Source organism: Equus przewalskii, chromosome 4 (assembly GCF_037783145.1).
Source record: "Equus przewalskii isolate Varuska chromosome 4, EquPr2, whole genome shotgun sequence".
In the NCBI taxonomy this organism is placed as follows: Eukaryota; Metazoa; Chordata; class Mammalia; order Perissodactyla; family Equidae; genus Equus; species Equus przewalskii.
The window spans coordinates 100,570,835-100,589,892 of NC_091834.1; the positions used below are offsets into that span (position 1 = coordinate 100,570,835).

Genomic DNA, 19,058 nt, shown 5'->3' on the forward strand with positions numbered 1-19,058 from the left:
GTCATGGAGATATTTGCCCCTAGGAAAAAGGAGGAGTGGGACTAGGGAGGAGTACATAGCGTGTCAGTTATAAAGCACACTGTTTCATTTTGTAAAAAGTTGAGGGGAAGATTGGGATGGAATGAGACAGGTGTGGGAATACAGTAGGATTTGTCCAAGCTGGATCCTGAGTTTACAAGAGTTCGCTGTGTATTGTGATCTGCGATTCTCTCTACATTTGTTAGAAATACTTAAGGTGATTCATTGTTTTAAGGCATAGTTCTTTCATTACTACTGAGGTTGAGGATTTTTTTTCAGGTTTTTGGGTACTAATATGCACTTCCTTTAGCCTTTGCATTTTCTGTTGGAATACTTTGACCGTGTTTCTATAGAGATTAGTTTTTTCATATTGTTTTAAATTACCATAGTTTATTAAAGATAGTAACTCTTTGTCAAAGATTTTTTACTAAAATATTTTCAGAATTTCAGATTAAATATTTATATGACTTGCTTAGAAAGGTCTTCTCCAGCATGAGATCAGGGAAATGTTCATATGTATTTTCTTGGTTTTATGGTTTCAGTTTGTAAATTTTATTCTTAGTCCATTTGTAATATATTTTGGAATATGGAATATTTTTTTAAATCACCTCTTGCCATAATGCCATTTATTGAATAATCTGTTTTTACCCACTGACTTGAAATATCTTTGTATAGTAACTTCTTAAATACACCAGAATATTTTATTGATCTTTGTCTGAATCAGTCTTTCTCTTAATTTTATCAAAGTGAAATAAATGCAGGTAAACTGAAATAGTATTAAAGTTTATAACAAAATAGAGTGGTTCTCTGCCTTGTTGGCCCGTTTCCCCTTTCTCTGTACCGCCCCCTCCCCAGAGGCAGCTGTTTCAGACGTTAGTCCTTAGCCGTTTCTTCTGTTCGTTACACATCTCTGTCCTTCTCAGTAGCGCCTGTGCTCTGCGCTTTTGTGATTGATCAGTTTTAGACATCTGTGACTTTCCATTGTAGCAAGAGGCCTTGGTCTCTGGCACTGCCATTTCTTCTGCTTTTTGTACTTCATGCTCAAAGTGTAGCTTTGTTTAAATCCATTTATAAATAATTTTTAAAAGTAAACTTGGTTGTTTTGATATTTATAATGAGTGCTTTGGAAATATTCATAGCTAAGCATCATAATAGACTATGGTTACAGCTTTTGGTTTTTCCTAAAATAGGTAATTGCTTTTTTCTTTTCATTTGCAACCTTTCCTTAGTACCAGTTCCCAATTCTTTTCATGCCTTCTGATACACTCTCAGGATAATTTTCCACAAGGTAAACGCATTAGATGATCTAGAAGAGCCAGTGTTTTCTTAATGACCTTCCTGCAGAATGTTCCATCCTCCTCGGGCTGCCTGCTCTCCAGGCCTGCGGACGAGCTTGTGAATGGGGCTGGTTGACGTTGAGCTTTATTGGTATGTGAATGGGATCTTTTTTCCACTGTAGTTTTAACAGGTTTTGCTGATACATTGGAAACATTGATCCTGAAATATTTTATAAGAAAATATGTTTGTATCAGTCACTGTTGACGTTGATAATGCACATTGATTTCCTTAACTTTTCTCCAAGTCACGTTTATAACTACTGCACAAGTGTTCACCAGTCAAACCAAGCGCGAGGGGCTGGCGTCCCTCCTTCTAAATCAAAGAAGGGACAGACACCTGGGGGAGCTCAGTTTGTTGGCTTGGAATTATACAAACGACTTAAAGAATTTTTGAAGAATTACTTGACAAATCTTCTTAAGGTAAGACATTTTATACGTATCCTGAGCGTTTATAATAGAATGTAAAAAAAGTAGTAAAATAATGATTCTAACTTAAATGCTCAGTCTTTCACTGTCATTTGTTCATGTTGACATTGCCACGTGCGTGAATAGGTTTTGCTCTTGCTTAGTCTTTAGCCTCTTATGAGGATGAAACCTCCATAAACCGTATTCTGGTTTTTATTTGTTAGGTTAGAAGTTTTTGATAACCTCACATCCTAAGAGTACTTTCCTTAAATTACTAACCATTTTGTATTTGGTTGTTAGGAATGAGTGAACCTTTTAATTTAAAGCATATTATTATGAATTCAAATTACCTATATTTTATTTTGAACGTAGTGTGCTGTTCTGTATCAAAATGTGTAAATGATCATAAGGTTATCCAGCCGTTGGTAATCATATTTTTCTGATATAATCTTGCCTTGTACACATGGTCATGTAGTGTATTTCAGAACTATGATGAAATTGTGCCCTTGGCTAGGATGGGTTTCACTACGAACATCCATTGCCTTCGAATGTGGGTTCCTCCTGCTCTGAGCCTTTCTCTTGGGCAGCGATGGAGTTTTTCCCCTTCATCTTCTGCGTTTTTCTTCCTCAGTCTCCATCCTCTGTAGCAAAGGCAGAGTGATGCCTTCCATTCAGCCACAGGATGGGCAAGGGCTCCTTCACCTGGTGCAACACATATTATATAGAGTGAGTGAAGACATCTATACTCTCTACCCTGGGAAATTTGCGCTGTGTATATATTTCAGAGATTTTTGATTTATACAGATAACAGGCAAAAATTCCAGCATGCTCCAAAATTGTTTTTCTTAATATGTTTTACAGGGTATTTGGAAACTTAAAATCAGTCTAACAGACTGCAGTCACTTGACCACAAATTGTCACTAAGATAGTATCATTCTCACGTCCCCTAAACAGAATGTCTTGCTGAAGCCACTGTGTCCTTCATATTTTATTCACAGTACTTTGTAAAGTGAGCATTGGAATTCATTATTCTTTAGTATTATAGTGAGGAACTGTATATTGTGTTGTGTCAAAGTATTGATAGCTATGCTATCATTGATATTTTTGCATTTTAAAAAAGGTCATATACTATAATCTGGAATAGCTGAGCTGTACGCTTCATAGTTCATTTCTTATTATTGAAAGTTAAATGAACAAAGATTTGGTTGAATCAAGATAATCAGGTTTTCATATGGCTTGTGGATCTCTTGCGTGTTGATCACGCTTCAGTTCTGTTGAGGCTTCTTAGGCTGCAGTTGAAGACGCAGAGGCGGAAGCGTGCCGGGCTCGCCAGGCCCTGAGCACCAGGAGGGAGGAGCACCTGCCTCCCTGCCTCCTTCCCGGCAGCAGCTTTAGTCTTTCCTGCTGCTGCCTGGTTCCCATCCTGCAGTTTCCTCATGGGCAGTTGTCAAAGGGTGCCTACTTTGTAGATGTCATTAATATGAGAAAAAACGTCGTTAGTTCCCTTCAAATAAAAATTTGTGGTTTAAGTTGTGGAAATCTCAGTAAAAATTGTTGTGGTAAATGCACTTTTTTCTCTTGAGGTCTTGTTAAAGAAGAAATACTGTGCCATTACACTTATTTATTTTTACAAAAATGCAACTGATTACCACAAAACTTCAAATTTTTATAATTTTAAGTAAATTTAATGAAGGAAGAGGATGCGTTAAGGATCTGATAGTATTGGCCCCACAATCTAAATTGTTAATAGGACATTTTCATTAATTTTTTAACAGAAAATATCAAAAATAAGGATGATTTTGAGGTAAATTTCTTATTTGTTAATAAAAAGGAATTACCCTTAAATTCTGAAAGTTCAGGTTCTTTTTGTGAGCATATATGCATTTTTAATACCATGAAAAAAGTTCCAGTTTGAGTTGAAAGAATTTTTATTAAAGTCTCTCTTTAGTCTAATCCTCACGAGCTATATTCTTGTGAGAATTCGTAATGAGTGTGTTTTGTATACAGAATAAAGAATGCATCTAGAATACACATCAATGAATTTTAATGTAATAGATTTGTTTTAGTTCAGTTTTGTCTTTATCATGTGGCGAGTAGCCATCTTAAAGCTTTGGTAACTTGCTTTTAGGACGGAGAAGATTTGATGGATGAGAGTGTACTGAAGTTCTACACTCAGCAGTGGGAAGATTATCGATTTTCCAGCAAAGTGCTGAATGGAATTTGTGCCTACCTCAATAGACATTGGGTGCGCCGTGAATGTGATGAAGGACGGAAAGGAATATATGAAATCTATTCTGTAAGATTTTTTTAAACCCCTTTCTTATGTGTATTTTCTTCGTGATACATCATCCTTTCAGTAAGGAGATCTAGGCAAATATTAAGCTATTTTCAGAATTGTATGCTAATTTCCTTTGATTTAATTTATCAGTGAATCAGACCCTTAAATATTTTGTGGCAATAAAGGAGAAGGATGAGTAAATTGGAGTTCTAAAATACAAGCTACCCACTTCTGCATTTACTTACTTGAAAGTGTCTTCTTCAGTTCTCTGACCAGCCATCAGGTTTCGCCTGGAGCTGTCCCAGTTTTAGCACTGAAAGTCCTGTGTCCTGGCAGCGCCACCTTCCCTGAGACAAGCCTCGGTGATGGGCCCTCGTGGCCCTTTGTGGTCTGGGAAACTGTTCAAGAAGAGGGCTGTTCTACCCTCTCACTTTACGGATTTACATTATGAGTCATGATATCTGTGGGGTTTAAAGTTGAGGGTTTTTTTAGACTCCGTGAAAATAGACTTTGAAAGGCAAAATTTGAACTGTTAAATCACCTTCGTTAATATGTTTCTTCGGTCAAAGAAGCTTTTTCTAGGCACATTGGTTTTCAAAGTGTGGTCCCCAGACCTGCAGCATTGTTGTCACCCGGAAACTTGTTAGAAATGCAAGTTATGGGGCCGGCCTGGTGGCGCAGCGGTTAAGCTTGCACATTGCGCTTCTCGGCAGCCCGGGGTTCACCTGTTCGAATCCTGGGTGCGGACATGACATCGCTTGGCACGCCATGCTGTGGTAGGCGTCCCACATATAAGGTAGAGGAAGATGGGCATGGATGTTAGCTCAGGGCCAGTCTTCCTCAGTAAAAAGAGGAGGACTGGCAGTAGTTAGCTCAGGGCAAAACTTCCTCAAAAAAAAAAAAAGAAAAGAAAAAAGAAATGCAAGTTATTGGGCTTCAGCCTAGACTGACTGAATTAGAAATTCTGGAGTTGAGGCCCAGCAGTCTGTGTTTTAGCAAACCCTCCAGGTGATTCTGATGCAAGGTCAGGTTTGAGAACCAGTGTTGTAAAGCAATTAAGGGAGGCCTCAGAACAAGAGAATGGTCTGTCTGTTCAATAATGGGCCATCAGATCCACAGACAGTACCCTTTTTGAAGCAGTGGTGTTAAAATGTCAGGTTCTGCATAATGAGTTTATCTCCATGTCCAAGAATGTTGCTCTAATAACAATACTTTGTTGCTTCACTTTTGACAAACTTAATTAAAAGAAAAGCATAATGTATTATAGATGCGTGACAAATTTTTATCATTTATATGGCTCAGCTCCTATACCAAACTGTTATTGCTTCATAATGGTACTTTGTTAGATAGTTTTAACAAAACTTTCTAGGTTTAGTGTTTTGATTTGAGCCTTTTCTACTTCCCCTTTTCTTTTCCACTTATCAATGCTTTCTTGAGACTGCTAGTTGTCAGGGTTGGAATCAGCATGATTTTGGTTGATTTCTTCTTGGCAGCCCACTCGATCTAAAACACCATCTATACCCTATAAAAACATCACAGACTCCTAAAAATCATTACAGTTTTTTAACTTTTTGTGTATTATATTCAATAACAGTTAAAGAAAATATAAAGAAGTGCAAGTATACTGTACAGAGTATGTTTTTCAAGATTCACCTGTTTTTATTTTCTTATTTGCTTTCAAAATTCATACCTTCTACATCCTTAAATGCTGTGGTTACTGTTTGGAAATAAAATAAGCAGCCATAAATTTTAGCAAAAGCCAATTAGTACTCCTATCTAGAAACAGTGTTTCCTCTCCGTGCTCTTCCAGTGAGCCTGTGGAATTTGTTTGAAGTTCAGATATGAGGGAACACAGTGCAACAGTTCTTGCACATGATCTCTCATTGTGTTTTCCAGAATCTCCAGAAGATGGGGATGATTTGTCACGACATATAAAGTTTTACTTTTTTCCTAATAATTCTTTCTCCCTTTTTAATTATAGAAAGTTGTTGATTTCCTTTCAAGTCAACCAGAAGACATAAATTGATTCAGTTATTGATGTATTAAAATACCTCAGCGAGCTTTTTTCCCTGGTTCTGTTCCTCTGAACTTTCTGGTTTGCCTTTGGTCCTACTTTCTTCTCTTACCTGGCTCTTCTTCCTTTCTTCCTTCAAGGTGACAAATTATCCAGACTCAAATTAGGTCTGTCTGTGACTGTCTTAATTTAGAAAACTGTTTGGAAAAAAGTAATACTTATAAAGATGTAGTGTGTCTTTACTAGACGTTCATGGCCGCGGCATTGCATTTTTCCTACTGCCTCACTCCTGCGGTAAAGGGGTCCGAAGTCAGAAGAGAAGAGCAACCAGAGACTTTGCACAGGAAGTTATTTTCAAAACAGTCCCCCTGGGGTTACATTTCTCCTGAAACATGAGACTCTTCCCTTCCAGCATCTTTTTGGATATCGTGGTTTCTAATTCTGAAATCTTATTTTTATTCTAATATTAGACTTGAGTATACTTTGTTTATGCTTTATTAAAAATATTTTTCTCAGGGCCAGCCCTGTGGCTGAGTGGTTAAGTTCCTGTGCTCTGCTGTGGAGGTGCAGGGTTTTGCTGGTTCAGATCCTGGGCGTGGACGTGGCACTGCTCATCAGGCCATGCTGAGGCTGCATCCCACATGCCACAACTAGAAGGACCCACAACTGAAAATACACACCGATGTACCGGGGGAGGCTTTGGGAGAAAAAGGAAAAATAAAATCTTTAGAAATATATATGTATTTTTTTCTCCTAAATATCGCTTTCATGCTGTCTCTTGTTTTTGGTAGAAATGCCACCCAGTGAAAGTTCATTATATAAAATTAAGTTTACATATAATCTTTTCAGAAATATATATCTTATATAAACCTAAGTTTATCTATGGTAAAGTTGGAAAAAATAAGACTGAGAGCATTTATGTTTAAATGATTTTCTCAACAGTTGTATTTGAGTGTTAAATTTGTTATAAATTTGAATTTTGCTTTAAATGAATCAACAAACAGGTTAAAAATCATGTATGAATTATAGCATATCTCTTATAGGGAGTGTGCCCCACTCCCCATTTTTTTGACGAGGAAGATTGGCCCTGAGCTAACATCTGTTGCCAATCTTCCTTTTTGCTTGAGGAAGATTGTCGCTGAGCTAACATCTGTGCCAATCTCTCTCTATTTTGTATGTGGGACGTCACCACAGCGTGGCTTTATCAGCGGTGTATATAGGTCCATGCCCAGGATCCAAACCCGCAAACCCCAGGCCACCAAAGTGGAGCACTTGATCTTCACCACTGCACCACTGGGCCAGCCCAGGAGAGCATTTTTATAGTAATTTTCTGATATAACCTCTGGGGGAAGTTTAAAAAACTAGAAAATGCGTCACACATGTATACCCACATGTGAATACAAGTAAAGTGGGAAATTTGAATAATTTGTGTATAATACACTGCATCATTTAAAGTGTCCAGTTTGATGCATTTACAGTGGAATATATCTATGAAACATAAATCACCACAATCACCATACAGAACTTGTTAGATTTTTATGGTCTGTTCTTTATGTTACTGAGTATTAGAAAACCATGATGGTGAGTGGGATTATCTTCATTAAGTGTGTTAGATCAAAAATTGGGCCAGGGAAAACTTTATAGATTGAATCCACTGTTGCCCCTTAAGCTGATATGTATGTTCTTGTAAAATCCAAATTTTATTTTTATCTTAACTATTAAAATGTGAACTGATAAAAATTGTACTTTAATACCTCTTGAAGTTGTTACGAGAGTGGCTTTCTGAGTTCATCATGATAGAGTCTTACTAGTTATAATCTAGAAACATCAGTAAATATAATCTGGGATTCGGGCTATTTCCTTCAGTCTTGGAAGGGCAGTAAAAGTATAGACATTTTATATTATTCCTTTTTTCTTTTCATCCAGCTTGCATTGGTGACGTGGCGAGATTGTCTGTTCAGGCCATTAAATAAACAGGTACCTACCTGCGTGAGTGTGTGCATATTTTCCTTCTAAAACCCCTTCCAGATTCCTTTTTGTATCCATTGTCTTCCTCACTCCTTTGGACTGTCCTAAGAATATCTCTCATCTTGCATTATTTAATGGATTTTTAAATGTTTAAGAGATATGTAGTAATGTCATACATACTCTGGTCTGAAATGTACATATCTTTTTCCTGTATCTTTTCTAAAGGTAACAAATGCTGTTTTAAAACTGATTGAAAAGGAAAGAAATGGTGAAACCATCAATACAAGACTGATAAGTGGAGTTGTACAGTCTTACGGTAAACAATTTCCGTTTAATTTAGTCAGACTTTTCATATCAAATGGCAGTCATAACAATGCTGCAACAGAGTCACTTTCAGATTTTTTTTTCTTTTTTTTTTAGGAGGTTGGCCCTGAGCTAACATCTGTTGCCAGTCTTCCTGTTTGTTTTTTCCCCCTCCCCAAAGCCCCAGTACATAGCTGTATATCCTAGTTGTAGGAACTAGAATGGTTCCTCTGCGTGGGATGCCACCACAGCATGGCTTGATGAGCAGTGTGCAGGTCCACGCCCAGGACTCGAACTGGCGAACCCAGGCTGCCAAAGCAGAGCACGTGAACTTAACCACTCGGCCAGGGGGCCGGCCCCAGATATTTTAATATTATCAAGAATATTGGTAGCATTTACAAAGGTCCTCATAGTTCTCTTGAAGTTAGTGTAATTCTATTTGGTTTTACCCATCATAAAAATTGTTTCATCTTGGTGCCTTATGGAAATTTGGAAGGAATAGACATTTGAATTATTTTCTTTTCTGCTCTCATACTGAATTACTGGATATATAATATGATAGCATGTCATTAATGGAGCTGAATGATAACCAGAAATCCATATCAGCTTGAAAATTTGAGATTTGAGAAACCAATAAAGTAATAAACAGTGTTTTAAAAACTTAGGAAGTATCGTATTTCTTTGAAAGTTTAAAATTCATCATTTTTGTTACGTTTGAGTTTTTAGAAATATGAAGGTTCTCTAAATGAACTTCATGATAACTTTGAAGCGTGCCTGGCCATGGGTCACAGTCACTTGCTTTTATGTGTCTTAGATTTTTTTCTTTCATCAAAACAGTATACTTTAATACTAGTGAATAACAGATTTACCTTATGCTCTGCCATTTCATGTTTATCTTTTAAGCATAATTTAAACTGAATACTACACCTAAGTATATTCTATAAAATATAACAAAAAATAGGATAATTAAAATGTAGCTCCTGTTTATTTCTAGTGGAATTGGGGCTGAATGAAGATGATGCATTTGCAAAGGGCCCTACGTTAACAGTGTATAAAGAATCCTTTGAATCTCAGTTTTTGGCTGACACAGAGAGATTTTATACCAGAGAGAGTACTGAATTCTTGCAGCAGAACCCGGTGACCGAATATATGAAAAAGGTAAGCTTGAATATAGTGCTTATAAGTAGAAAGTTAAAATAGTTACTGCCACTCAAATGAATTATTTTTTTAGTGTGTGCACCTGTCTTCACAGGTCACTTCTTGGGCAGTGTTATCTTACCGTGTCTGTAGCCGGTGCGGTTGCTTCTCTCAGTTCACCAAGGGGCTGTATAAATCAATCTGATAACCTTGGCTCAGTGTTCTCGTCACTGCTCTAACGGTGTAGCCGTAATAGCTGTTTGACTTTCGTATTGAACTGTCTGTCCCAGAAGGTATATCTGTGTCTAATGGGAGCTGCAGTCTTATGTCAATGAGAAAATAAGTTTTTAAGAAACAAATATCATCAAATTTGCAAACTTCAAGCTTTTGTTTTTTTGCTTCTGAAACATCCCCTAACAATCTGTAAGCACAGCCTTCAAGTCTGTATTAGAGGAGAGGTCCTTCTGAAACTGCCGGGCTAAACCCTAGTCCAGGAGAAGATCCAGGGTTGAGCTCTGTATCACGTGTCTTTTTCTGCACTGAGTGATGTTAGAACAAAGTTCTGGTGTAATTATTTTTTGTTCCCTTCCTTGGGAATACAGGTCTCCTGAACTTGTGCTCTGAGCAGTGACCTAGGGCAGGAGTCAGTCAGCCTTTTCGATGAAGGGCCAGATAGTCAGTATTTGAGACTTGGCGCGCTCTGTCGCTCTGTGGTCTCTGTTGCGGCGGTGCCACTCTGCCGCGGTGGTGCAGAAGCAGCCGTGGCGGCATCCAAGCAGGCGGGGTTTGGCCCACAGGCAGCAGCTTGCTGACCCCTGACTGAGGTGTGCGGGGAGCTTCCAGGGGAGCTGGGGCTGACTGTAGTGACACCTTCTTCGCTGTTTTTTCTCTCTCCGCTTGGAGAGCAAGTGGCCTGCAGAGTCATTTTTCCGTGTGCTGAGATGGAAGGCCAGTGAGTTAGCTGAGTAAGAGCGGCAGCTCCCCTCTCTAACCCGTAGAGGAAGTCCTGCCCAATTTGTTTGTGATGTTCCCAGGCGTTTTCCCATAGGAGATGGTGACGATACCTGGGCCTCAGGAGCTTGAAGTTGTAAGTTCTTGACAAACGAATTTCTGGTATCTCTGAACTTAAAAATGGAACCCTTCCCAAGTATTACACTTGCCATAGTAGTAGTTCTTTATGTATGTTTATGGGTTGAGTTAGCTTTTGTATGCCGACCTGGAACCTAACCAGCTCATTTGCAGTTTCAAATGGCTGCCTCACAAATGGACTTTTGAAACATAATCTGTTTTGAGTCTTAGCATTGACTTTCATTTCATCTTTTAGTTTGGCAGTGTAGTTTTCGTAAATATCTTTTATTGGACTCTATAATGTGTGGTGGTTCTTTGTTTTGAAAGTGGAGCCTTTTGTCAGGGTACGCATTCACAAGAGTGGGGCGAGCCTCTTCGTGTAACAGACTCCTTATGAATCGCGGTTGTCTCAGTTCTCCACGCTGAGGAATGTGGTGGTACTCTGCTGCGACAAAACCAGCTTTTTAGGCCAGAGCTACATAGTGATTCCCAAAGCGGGGAAATCTGGCTTTAAAATCAGGCCTGGGACCAAGGGCAACTTGAGGAGCAAAGATTTCCAGTGGCCTGGATGTTGTCAGCCCAGCATGAGCCCTGCCTTCATGGGAGCAGACTGCTCGCTGCATCCTGGTTCTCTTAGAGGGGATTCCTTTCTGGGGGTTGGAGGTTTGGCCCGAATGCAGTTTAGTCTTACAAACATGACTTCCATCACATTCTGGAAGTCCATAATGCAGAGAACCTGTAAACGTGAAGTTGGAATTTAACCATGTGAACAATTCTCCTCTTACCCGTTGCCTTGCATCTCAAACTGGACTTTGAGTCTAGTCTTAATCCCCACTCCACCATTTACTGGGAGATTGACCACCACCTTCTGTCCCTCAGTTTCCTCTCTGTAAAATGGGGATAATAATTTTTGATTATTAGATATGACATATATTTGGTGCTTGGCAGAAACCAAACATGATATGTGTTTGATATTACACACATACATGGTTCAGAACCTTCAGTATATGCTTGAGAATATGCAAAACCATAGGATAAAAGGTGGCACATTTTATTCAATAACTTGAGGAATTATGTTTATATTAAAATATTCTATCAGGAAGTAGAATACAAACTCATGAACAATATTGAGATAAAACATGAGCCTTCAAGAAATATTCTACTTTGAGCAGCCAGTTGGGGCTAGAGGTGCGAATTCCCTGGGGGTCTGTGTCCCCTTTTCTGTGTTGTTAGGAATATTTTAGTGGAAACATTCGAGAATCTCTGGCTTCTCCTTCTACGGATGGCTTCAGTGAGTGAACAACCCTGCCCCACATTAGTGTTTTAACGCATCTGACTGCCTTACGTGATTGGGCCGAGTCCGAGTTACAGAAATGCGTATGACGGTTCTAGGTTTCTAAGTCATTAAAAAAAACTTGAAAATACACCTTACTTCATTAGTTTGCTTAGTTTTTTGGTGTGTGTTTTCATTGTGAACTGATCCTAATAGAATTAATAGAATCTTTAATTGCTTAATTTTATTTGGTCATTTTAAATTTGATCTTGGTGCTGTAATACAATTATCTGCCAAGTGATGATCAAGAGCTTATTTGACTTCAGATCTGCAAAGAATGTAAATGGCTGTCCTTCCTCTAAAACCTAATGATGCGAGACCTGGGACCTTAGTTTCTTTACCTGTATATAAAATAAGCTATGACTGAAGCCCTGCTGACCTTTTATTTTATTTTGTTTTTTTGAGGAAGACTGGCCCTGAGCTAACATCCACACCCATCTTCCTCTACTTTATATGTGGGACACCTTCCACAGCCTGGCTTGACAAGTGGTGTGTAGGTCCACACCCGGGATCTGAACTGGCGAACCCCACTGGCCACCGTGGCGGCCCCCTGCTGACCTTTAATGTTTTGTAATCACTTAGGTACCAGTTTGCTCTTCCTTCCCCTCTCGGTTCCTGTAGGAAGGGTCTGTAGAATGCTACTACTTTTTCTAGGACAAGAGCTGGAAAGCCATTGCTCCCCTAGAGAATGACTCAGCAGTGACACCAAAGCCTTAACCTTCATCTGAGAAGGGGTGAAAGTTTATTGTAGGAGAAAGCAAAGTTTTTAAGAGAAGGCGAGTTTTTATGGCCCAAGGTGATTATGTTCTTCCAGGAAGCAGGTGCAACTTAGAAAAAGTGGTGCTTTTTCGTTTGCATGTGCTGTATTTCATCAGCTTTAGTTCTTGAGGTGTCGGGCTCTATGAAACATTAAATATGAAGCAGCAGTTTCTTAACTTAGAACTCCCGAGTTAAAGCATATAAAGATCTCATACTGTTTTTTAAAATAACTTTGTAATATGGAAAAAAAAATACACATTAATTGTAGACTTTCTGGAAAGTACAAATAACATAAACCGGTAAGCTTGGGGCTCTGTTTATGTATATAAAACCAAATTAGAATAATGTATAGGTTTCTTTTTAAACTGGTTTTTTTTTTCCGCTAATTTGTTATATTAACATATTTTATATGTACGTATTTTATTGGATAATAGTATTCCATTAACCAAATACGCTATAATTTGAACTCATTACTTATCAGAAGCTTCAGATTTTTATATTTCATTTCTAAATTGTCTATTCCTTTTTCTGTTCCATGTTTTTATTTAGAGATGCTTATTGATTTTTCAGAGATCATTATATATTAAGGATATTCACCTTTTGATACATTCTGCAGATATTTTCCAAGTTTATTTTGTTGTCCACTTTTAACTCTATTTAGAATATACAATAAGGGTCTAACTTCCGTTGTTTAAACAATTGTGCCATTGTTAGTAATTCATGACAGCACAGGTCCTGCCTGGTCATTTTTTAATTTTATGTTTTCTTGGCTCTTGGATGTTTATTCTTCCTGTTGAATTCTTCTAGCGTTCTCCAAAGTTATACCAAATTTTAAAATCATTTTGGGGAGTATTGGCATTTTTACAATACAAAATAGAGGTCTTCTCTCTTTGTTCAGATCACTGAACAGTTTGAGGTGATCGGTGAAATTTCTTCCTTGCTTTGATAGTTTAGCGGTTCCTTGGCGATGCTTCACCCCACATGTGTTTCTGGTGATATACTGTAAAATAGACTGACTTTTATTCATTTTACTGCTCTGTTACATTGTATCTTTGTTTTCAAGGGAAATGTAAGAAATTGAGAAGCATAAATAATCTGGTAGATTTCAGAGGTACTTATTCAATGATTGGCAAGAGAAGAACATAATGTTTTTCTTTGAAATTGTTTTTAAAGAAAAGTCTAATTACTAATAACTATTTTCATGTGGTCATTTTAGGGAATATATTTATGTGACTCTTGACTTCAAGTAGCTTTCAGTCAAAAGCAGTGGTTCTTACCTTGGCATCCGTGTAGGAGAGGATCCATAGGTTTCTCAGTGTCACATAGGGATATTACTTCCAAAAGGGGAAATACCACATATCCAAAGGAGGAAAGTTGGTGTAAAGACATTTGAACTGCTAATAATGATAACCTTGCCCAGTCGTTTAAAGAGGAGTTGGAAACGGAAATGTATATTGCAGAGAAAATGGAACACATCAGTGACCACTTAAATATGGTTGGCATTTGCCAACCCTTTTTTTCTTAATAATATTTTATTAGAGCAGGTTTGTGAGTTTAATTTGCCATTATTCACATAGCAATTCTTTAAAAAACAAATGCAAACCATTCACTTGAATTAATTCCTGCAGGCGGAGGCTCGTCTGCTAGAAGAGCAACGAAGAGTTCAGGTCTATCTTCATGAGAGCACACAAGATGAATTAGCAAGGAAGTGTGAACAAGTGCTCATTGAGAAACATCTGGAAATTTTCCACACAGAATTTCAGAATTTATTGGATGCTGACAAAAATGAAGGTGAGCCACTAAGACTCAAAATGTGTAGATAGTTATTACAGTCTGCACTTTTGAAATTGTTTGAAATTCTAGACTCAGAGTTACCACCATTACCAACATCAGTCATTTTTTTAAAAGATTAACGTATGAGTGTGTGTATGTTCCCTTTTTTAGTTGAAGTATAGTTGACATTCAGCATTGTATTAGTTTCAGTTATACAACATGGTGAGTTGACATTTATATACATTGTGAAATGATCACCATGACAAGTCTAGTAACCATCTGTCACTATACAAAGTTAATTACAGTGTTACCGACTGTATTCCCTATGCTGTACATTACATCCTCATGAGTTATTTATTTTATAACTGGAAGTTTGTACCTTCCTTAATCCTCTTTTGGTTTTGCTCATTCCCCTACTCCCCTTCCCTCTGGGGACCACCAGTTTGTTCTTTGTGCCTGCGAGTTTGTTTCTGTTTTGTTTTGTTTGTTCATTTGTTTTGGTTTTTTAGATTCCACATAAGAATGAAATCATGTTATTTGTCCTTCTCTGTCTGACTTATTTCACTTCAAATAATACCCTCTAGGTCCATCCATGTTGTCACAAACAGCAAGATTTCGTTGTTTTTTGTGGCCAGCTCTGTGGGGGTGTGTGTGTGTGTGTGTGTGTGTGTGTATAATACTGTATGTTCTTTCTTCATTCATCTATGGATGGGCACTTAGGTTGCCTCCATGTCTTGGCTACTGTAAATAATGCAAATAATGCTGCACTGAACCTGGGGGGTGCATATATCTTTTCAAGTTAATGTTTTCGTTTTCTTTGGATAAATGCCCAGAAGTAGAATTGCTGGATCATATGTTAGTTGTTTTTAATTTTTTGAAGAACCTCCAGACTGTTTTCCATAGTGGCTGCACCAGTTTATTTTCCTACCAACAGTGTACGAGCCTTCCCTTTTCTCCACATCCTTGCCAGCACTTGTAATTTGTTGTCTTTTTAATAATAGCTGTTCTGGGGCTGGCCTGGTGGCATAGTAGTTAGTTCGCTGACTCTGCTTCAGCAGCCTGAGGTTCATGGCTTCAGATCCCCGGCACAGACCTACAGACCACTCATCAAGCCATGCTCTGGAGGCATCCCCCATGCAAAATAGAGGAAGACAGGCACAGATGTTAGCTCAGTGATAATCTTCCTCACCAAAAAAAAAAAAAAAAAGCCATTCTGACAGGCGTGAGGTGATATCTCATTGTGGTTTTCATTTGCATTTCCCTGATGATTAATGATGTTGAGCATCTTTTCATGTGTTTGTTGGCTGTCTGTATGTCTTTTTTGGAAAAATGTCTATTCAAGTCCTCTGCCCATTTTTTAATTGGATTGCTTGTTTTTTTGATACTGATTTGTATAAGTTCTTTATGTATTTTGGATGCATTAACCCCTTCTCAGATATATGATTTGCAAATATCTTCTCCCATTCAGTAGGTTGCCTTTTTGTTTTGTTGATAGTGTCCTTCGCTGTGCGAAAACTTTTTAGTTTGCTATAGTTCCTTTTATTTATTTTTGCTTTTGTTGCCTCTGCCTAAGGAGACAGATTGAAAAATATACTGCTAAGACTGGTGTCAGGGAGCTTACTGCCTATGTTTTCTTCTAGGAGTTTTATGGTTTCAAGTCTTACATTTAAGTCATTAATCCATTTTGAGTTTGTTTTTGTATATGGTTTAAGAAAGTGGTGCGTTTCCATTCTTTTGCATGTAGATGTCCAGTTTTCCCAGCAACATTTATTGAGGAGGCTATCTTTTCTCATTGTATGTTCTTGCCTCCTTTGTTGTAGATTAACTGAACATATAAGTGTGGGTTTATTTCTCGGCTCTCTGTTCCGTTGATTGTGTGTCTGTTTTTATACTGTTTTAATTACTTGTAGTATGTTTGAAATTAGGAAGTGTGATACCTCCAGCTTTGTTTTTTTTTTGTTGTGTGTTCTTTTTGTGAGGAAGATTAACCCTGAGCTAACTGATGCCAATCCTCCTCTTTTTGCTGAGGAAGACTGGCCCTGAGCTAACATCCATGCCCATCTTCTTCCACTTTATATGTGGGATGCCTACCACTGCATGGTGTGCCAAGTGGTGCCATGTTCGCACCCAGGATCCGAACCAGCGAACCCCAGGCCACCAAAGCAGAACGTGTGAACTTAACCGCTGCCTCACCAGGCCAACCCTTTGTTGTTCTTTCTTTCCTTTCTTTCATTAATTCTTTCTTTCATTTTCTTCTCAAGATTGCTTTAGCATGTTGTGTACCTTGTTGTACATTGATTTCAGACCTCCATAGAGTGTTTTTGGTGTGGCTTTGGGGGAAGAGCATCTTTTCAGTTTAATTTGCAAGGTAACTTGTTTCATACACTTAACATTAAATGATTCTACCCCTGATTTTTTTCTTGAGTATTTTTCTTTTGAAAATTCTTTGAGACAAGAAGGCTATTTTGTTGAAGTGTTTCCCTTCCCACCCTCTCGTGTTTCCCTGGGGTGTGTTAGGGACTCAGAAGGTTGGTGTTTGGATTCAGGATTTTTCTTCTGCGGCTTTGTCAATCACCACATGCCATACATATATTAAATGAAGAATTTGGGGCTTTTTGTGACTCAGTTGTATAGTTGGGCTGACTATTCATAAATACTCTTTAAATTTATTCACTTTTTTTTAAATAAATATTTAAGTGCCTGTTACGTGTCAGGCATGAATAATACCTCAATCTTGAGAATTTTAGGAAGCATCAGATGTAGTTTCTGATAAGAATATTTTTTCTCTATTCTGTTAGTGGTTTCTCATAGTTTAGAAAAATAAACGTTTACAGTGGCATAACTTCATAGTTACTTTCAGCTAAATACTAAGTGCAGAATATTTGGTTACAATGTAATTAAGTGCTTTTGGTTATTAAGATTGGAGAACATTGTGATTTTATTTCAGGGTATCTTTATCTCACTGTAAGTACAGTCTTAGCGGAATGGACACGCAGTTTGTTTCAGTGCATAAAGGTGGCGCTTCTTCTTGCAGATTTGGGTCGCATGTATAATCTTGTATCTAGGATCCAGGATGGCCTAGGAGAACTGAAAAAACTTCTGGAGACACACATTCATAATCAGGGTCTTGCAGCAATTGAAAAGTGTGGAGAAGCTGCTTTAAATGTAAGTACTGTCACATTGAAAACCAGTCGGGCCTAAGCGTTTCCAGGCGTGAACTGCAGACGGGTGTCATACGTCTCACAGATCCAGGTGGCAAGATGCTCACTGGAACGCTCATCGAGAGCCTTGTTTTGGCTTTTTAAAAAGTTCACAAACATCTTTGTTTCGTAAATACCTCCATAAACTCTTCTCTGGCACTTTTTAGGCATTAAGGATGTCGCTCCTTTATTTTCACTTTTATTCTCACCATTACATTCCTTGTGCTGGAAGAGAGAAGACTCTTCCCTAAAAAGAGCAGGGGAAAGCCTCCTAGAAATGTGGCTGTGGCGCCCACAGCCGGTGGCTGCACCTGTCGGGAACCTCGGTCTGAGTCCCCTCTGCCAGTTGAAGGCCGCAGGGCTGTTGGCCCTGGAAAGACCCTGAAACATGTCACTTTTCTCATGTCCCCCACCCGCACCCCAGGAGGTACGCAGAGTATTGCTGCTGGGTTGTCTGTACTTCACGTAACAATTTTACATTGAAAGACGTATCACGTGTTTCTGAGAGACAGGTAAGTTGTCTCCTTTGTCCCTGTCATGAACTTTAATTTTGATAGTGTTTGGAGAAGTCACGGAGAAGAAAAGTCTCTAAACACAGTTGATTCTTAAATCTGAATCAGAAAGCTTTTTGTCTCTCTGATTTTATTGTGTTTTATGTTAATTGTTTTTGACAATAGTATCTTTAGTGTGTTTTTAAAATTTTTTATTTCCCAGTTATCTCTGTAAGATTCCTTTTCCACTTGTAATTATGGAGGTTGCAGCCTCACTCGTTGCCACATCTATGAAATTTTAGAGGGGTGAATGTATGCCCCTTCCTTTAGGTTTATAGAACAATTAATTTCACACTCACAGGATGGAAGGGAACTGGCTTGCTAGTGGGCTCTGTGAAGAAGATCTCCAGGTTTCAGTATAAGCTTGAGTATGAAGTCCCGCATTGGGACATGCAGTGCTGTGACAGTGGAGTGACTGAGTCCAGACCCCGGGACATCCGTCTGGGTTCAGATCCACTGTGTGACCCTGCTGCTGACTTGCTTTTCCTGACTGTCAGTTTAAAAAAAATGGAATAATGATAGTGGCGCCTCGTAGGGTTTTCGTGAATAGATAATGCTCGTGAAGTGCTGTTAAGTCTGGGTACATAGGTGCTCGTCACTGACCACTGCAGTTTGTACGAGTGTGTGCAGTTTTGTTTAATTTTTAAAACTCGTTTAAAAATTGTCCTTACAATTTGATGACTTTTCTTATTTCCAAACTAAATGTTCCTTTTTAAAGGGCCTGATAGACACACACACATGCACATGTGGTTCAAAAGGGGCCAACTTGATGAAGATAGCTTTTCGGTAGTGTCAGGTGTTTTCACAGTTATTAATTCAAAACTCACTTTAGCCACATGGGCAGCAGAGCCGAGTAAATAACTCCACTTTCCTTGAAATGAGTTAAGCGTTGAGTCTGTTATTTCGTCAGACAT

The 19,058-nt window shown here is 38.4% G+C and overlaps 1 protein-coding gene across 4 annotated transcripts in view; it reads left to right on the forward strand.

The window, feature by feature from the left end:
• CUL1 (cullin 1) overlaps nt 1–19,058 on the forward strand; it is a 113,452-nt gene that overhangs the window by 65,713 nt on the left and 28,681 nt on the right. For all 4 annotated transcript variants that reach the window (XM_070618020.1, XM_070618019.1, XM_070618018.1 and 1 more), the window contains exons 3-9: nt 1,601–1,775; nt 3,889–4,056; nt 7,979–8,029; nt 8,246–8,336; nt 9,318–9,481; nt 14,249–14,411; nt 17,428–17,558. In XM_070618020.1, the coding sequence (XP_070474121.1) occupies nt 1,601–1,775; nt 3,889–4,056; nt 7,979–8,029; nt 8,246–8,336; nt 9,318–9,481; nt 14,249–14,411; nt 17,428–17,558 (943 nt within the window). The remainder of the gene's footprint in view (nt 1–1,600; nt 1,776–3,888; nt 4,057–7,978; nt 8,030–8,245; nt 8,337–9,317; nt 9,482–14,248; nt 14,412–17,427; nt 17,559–19,058) is intronic.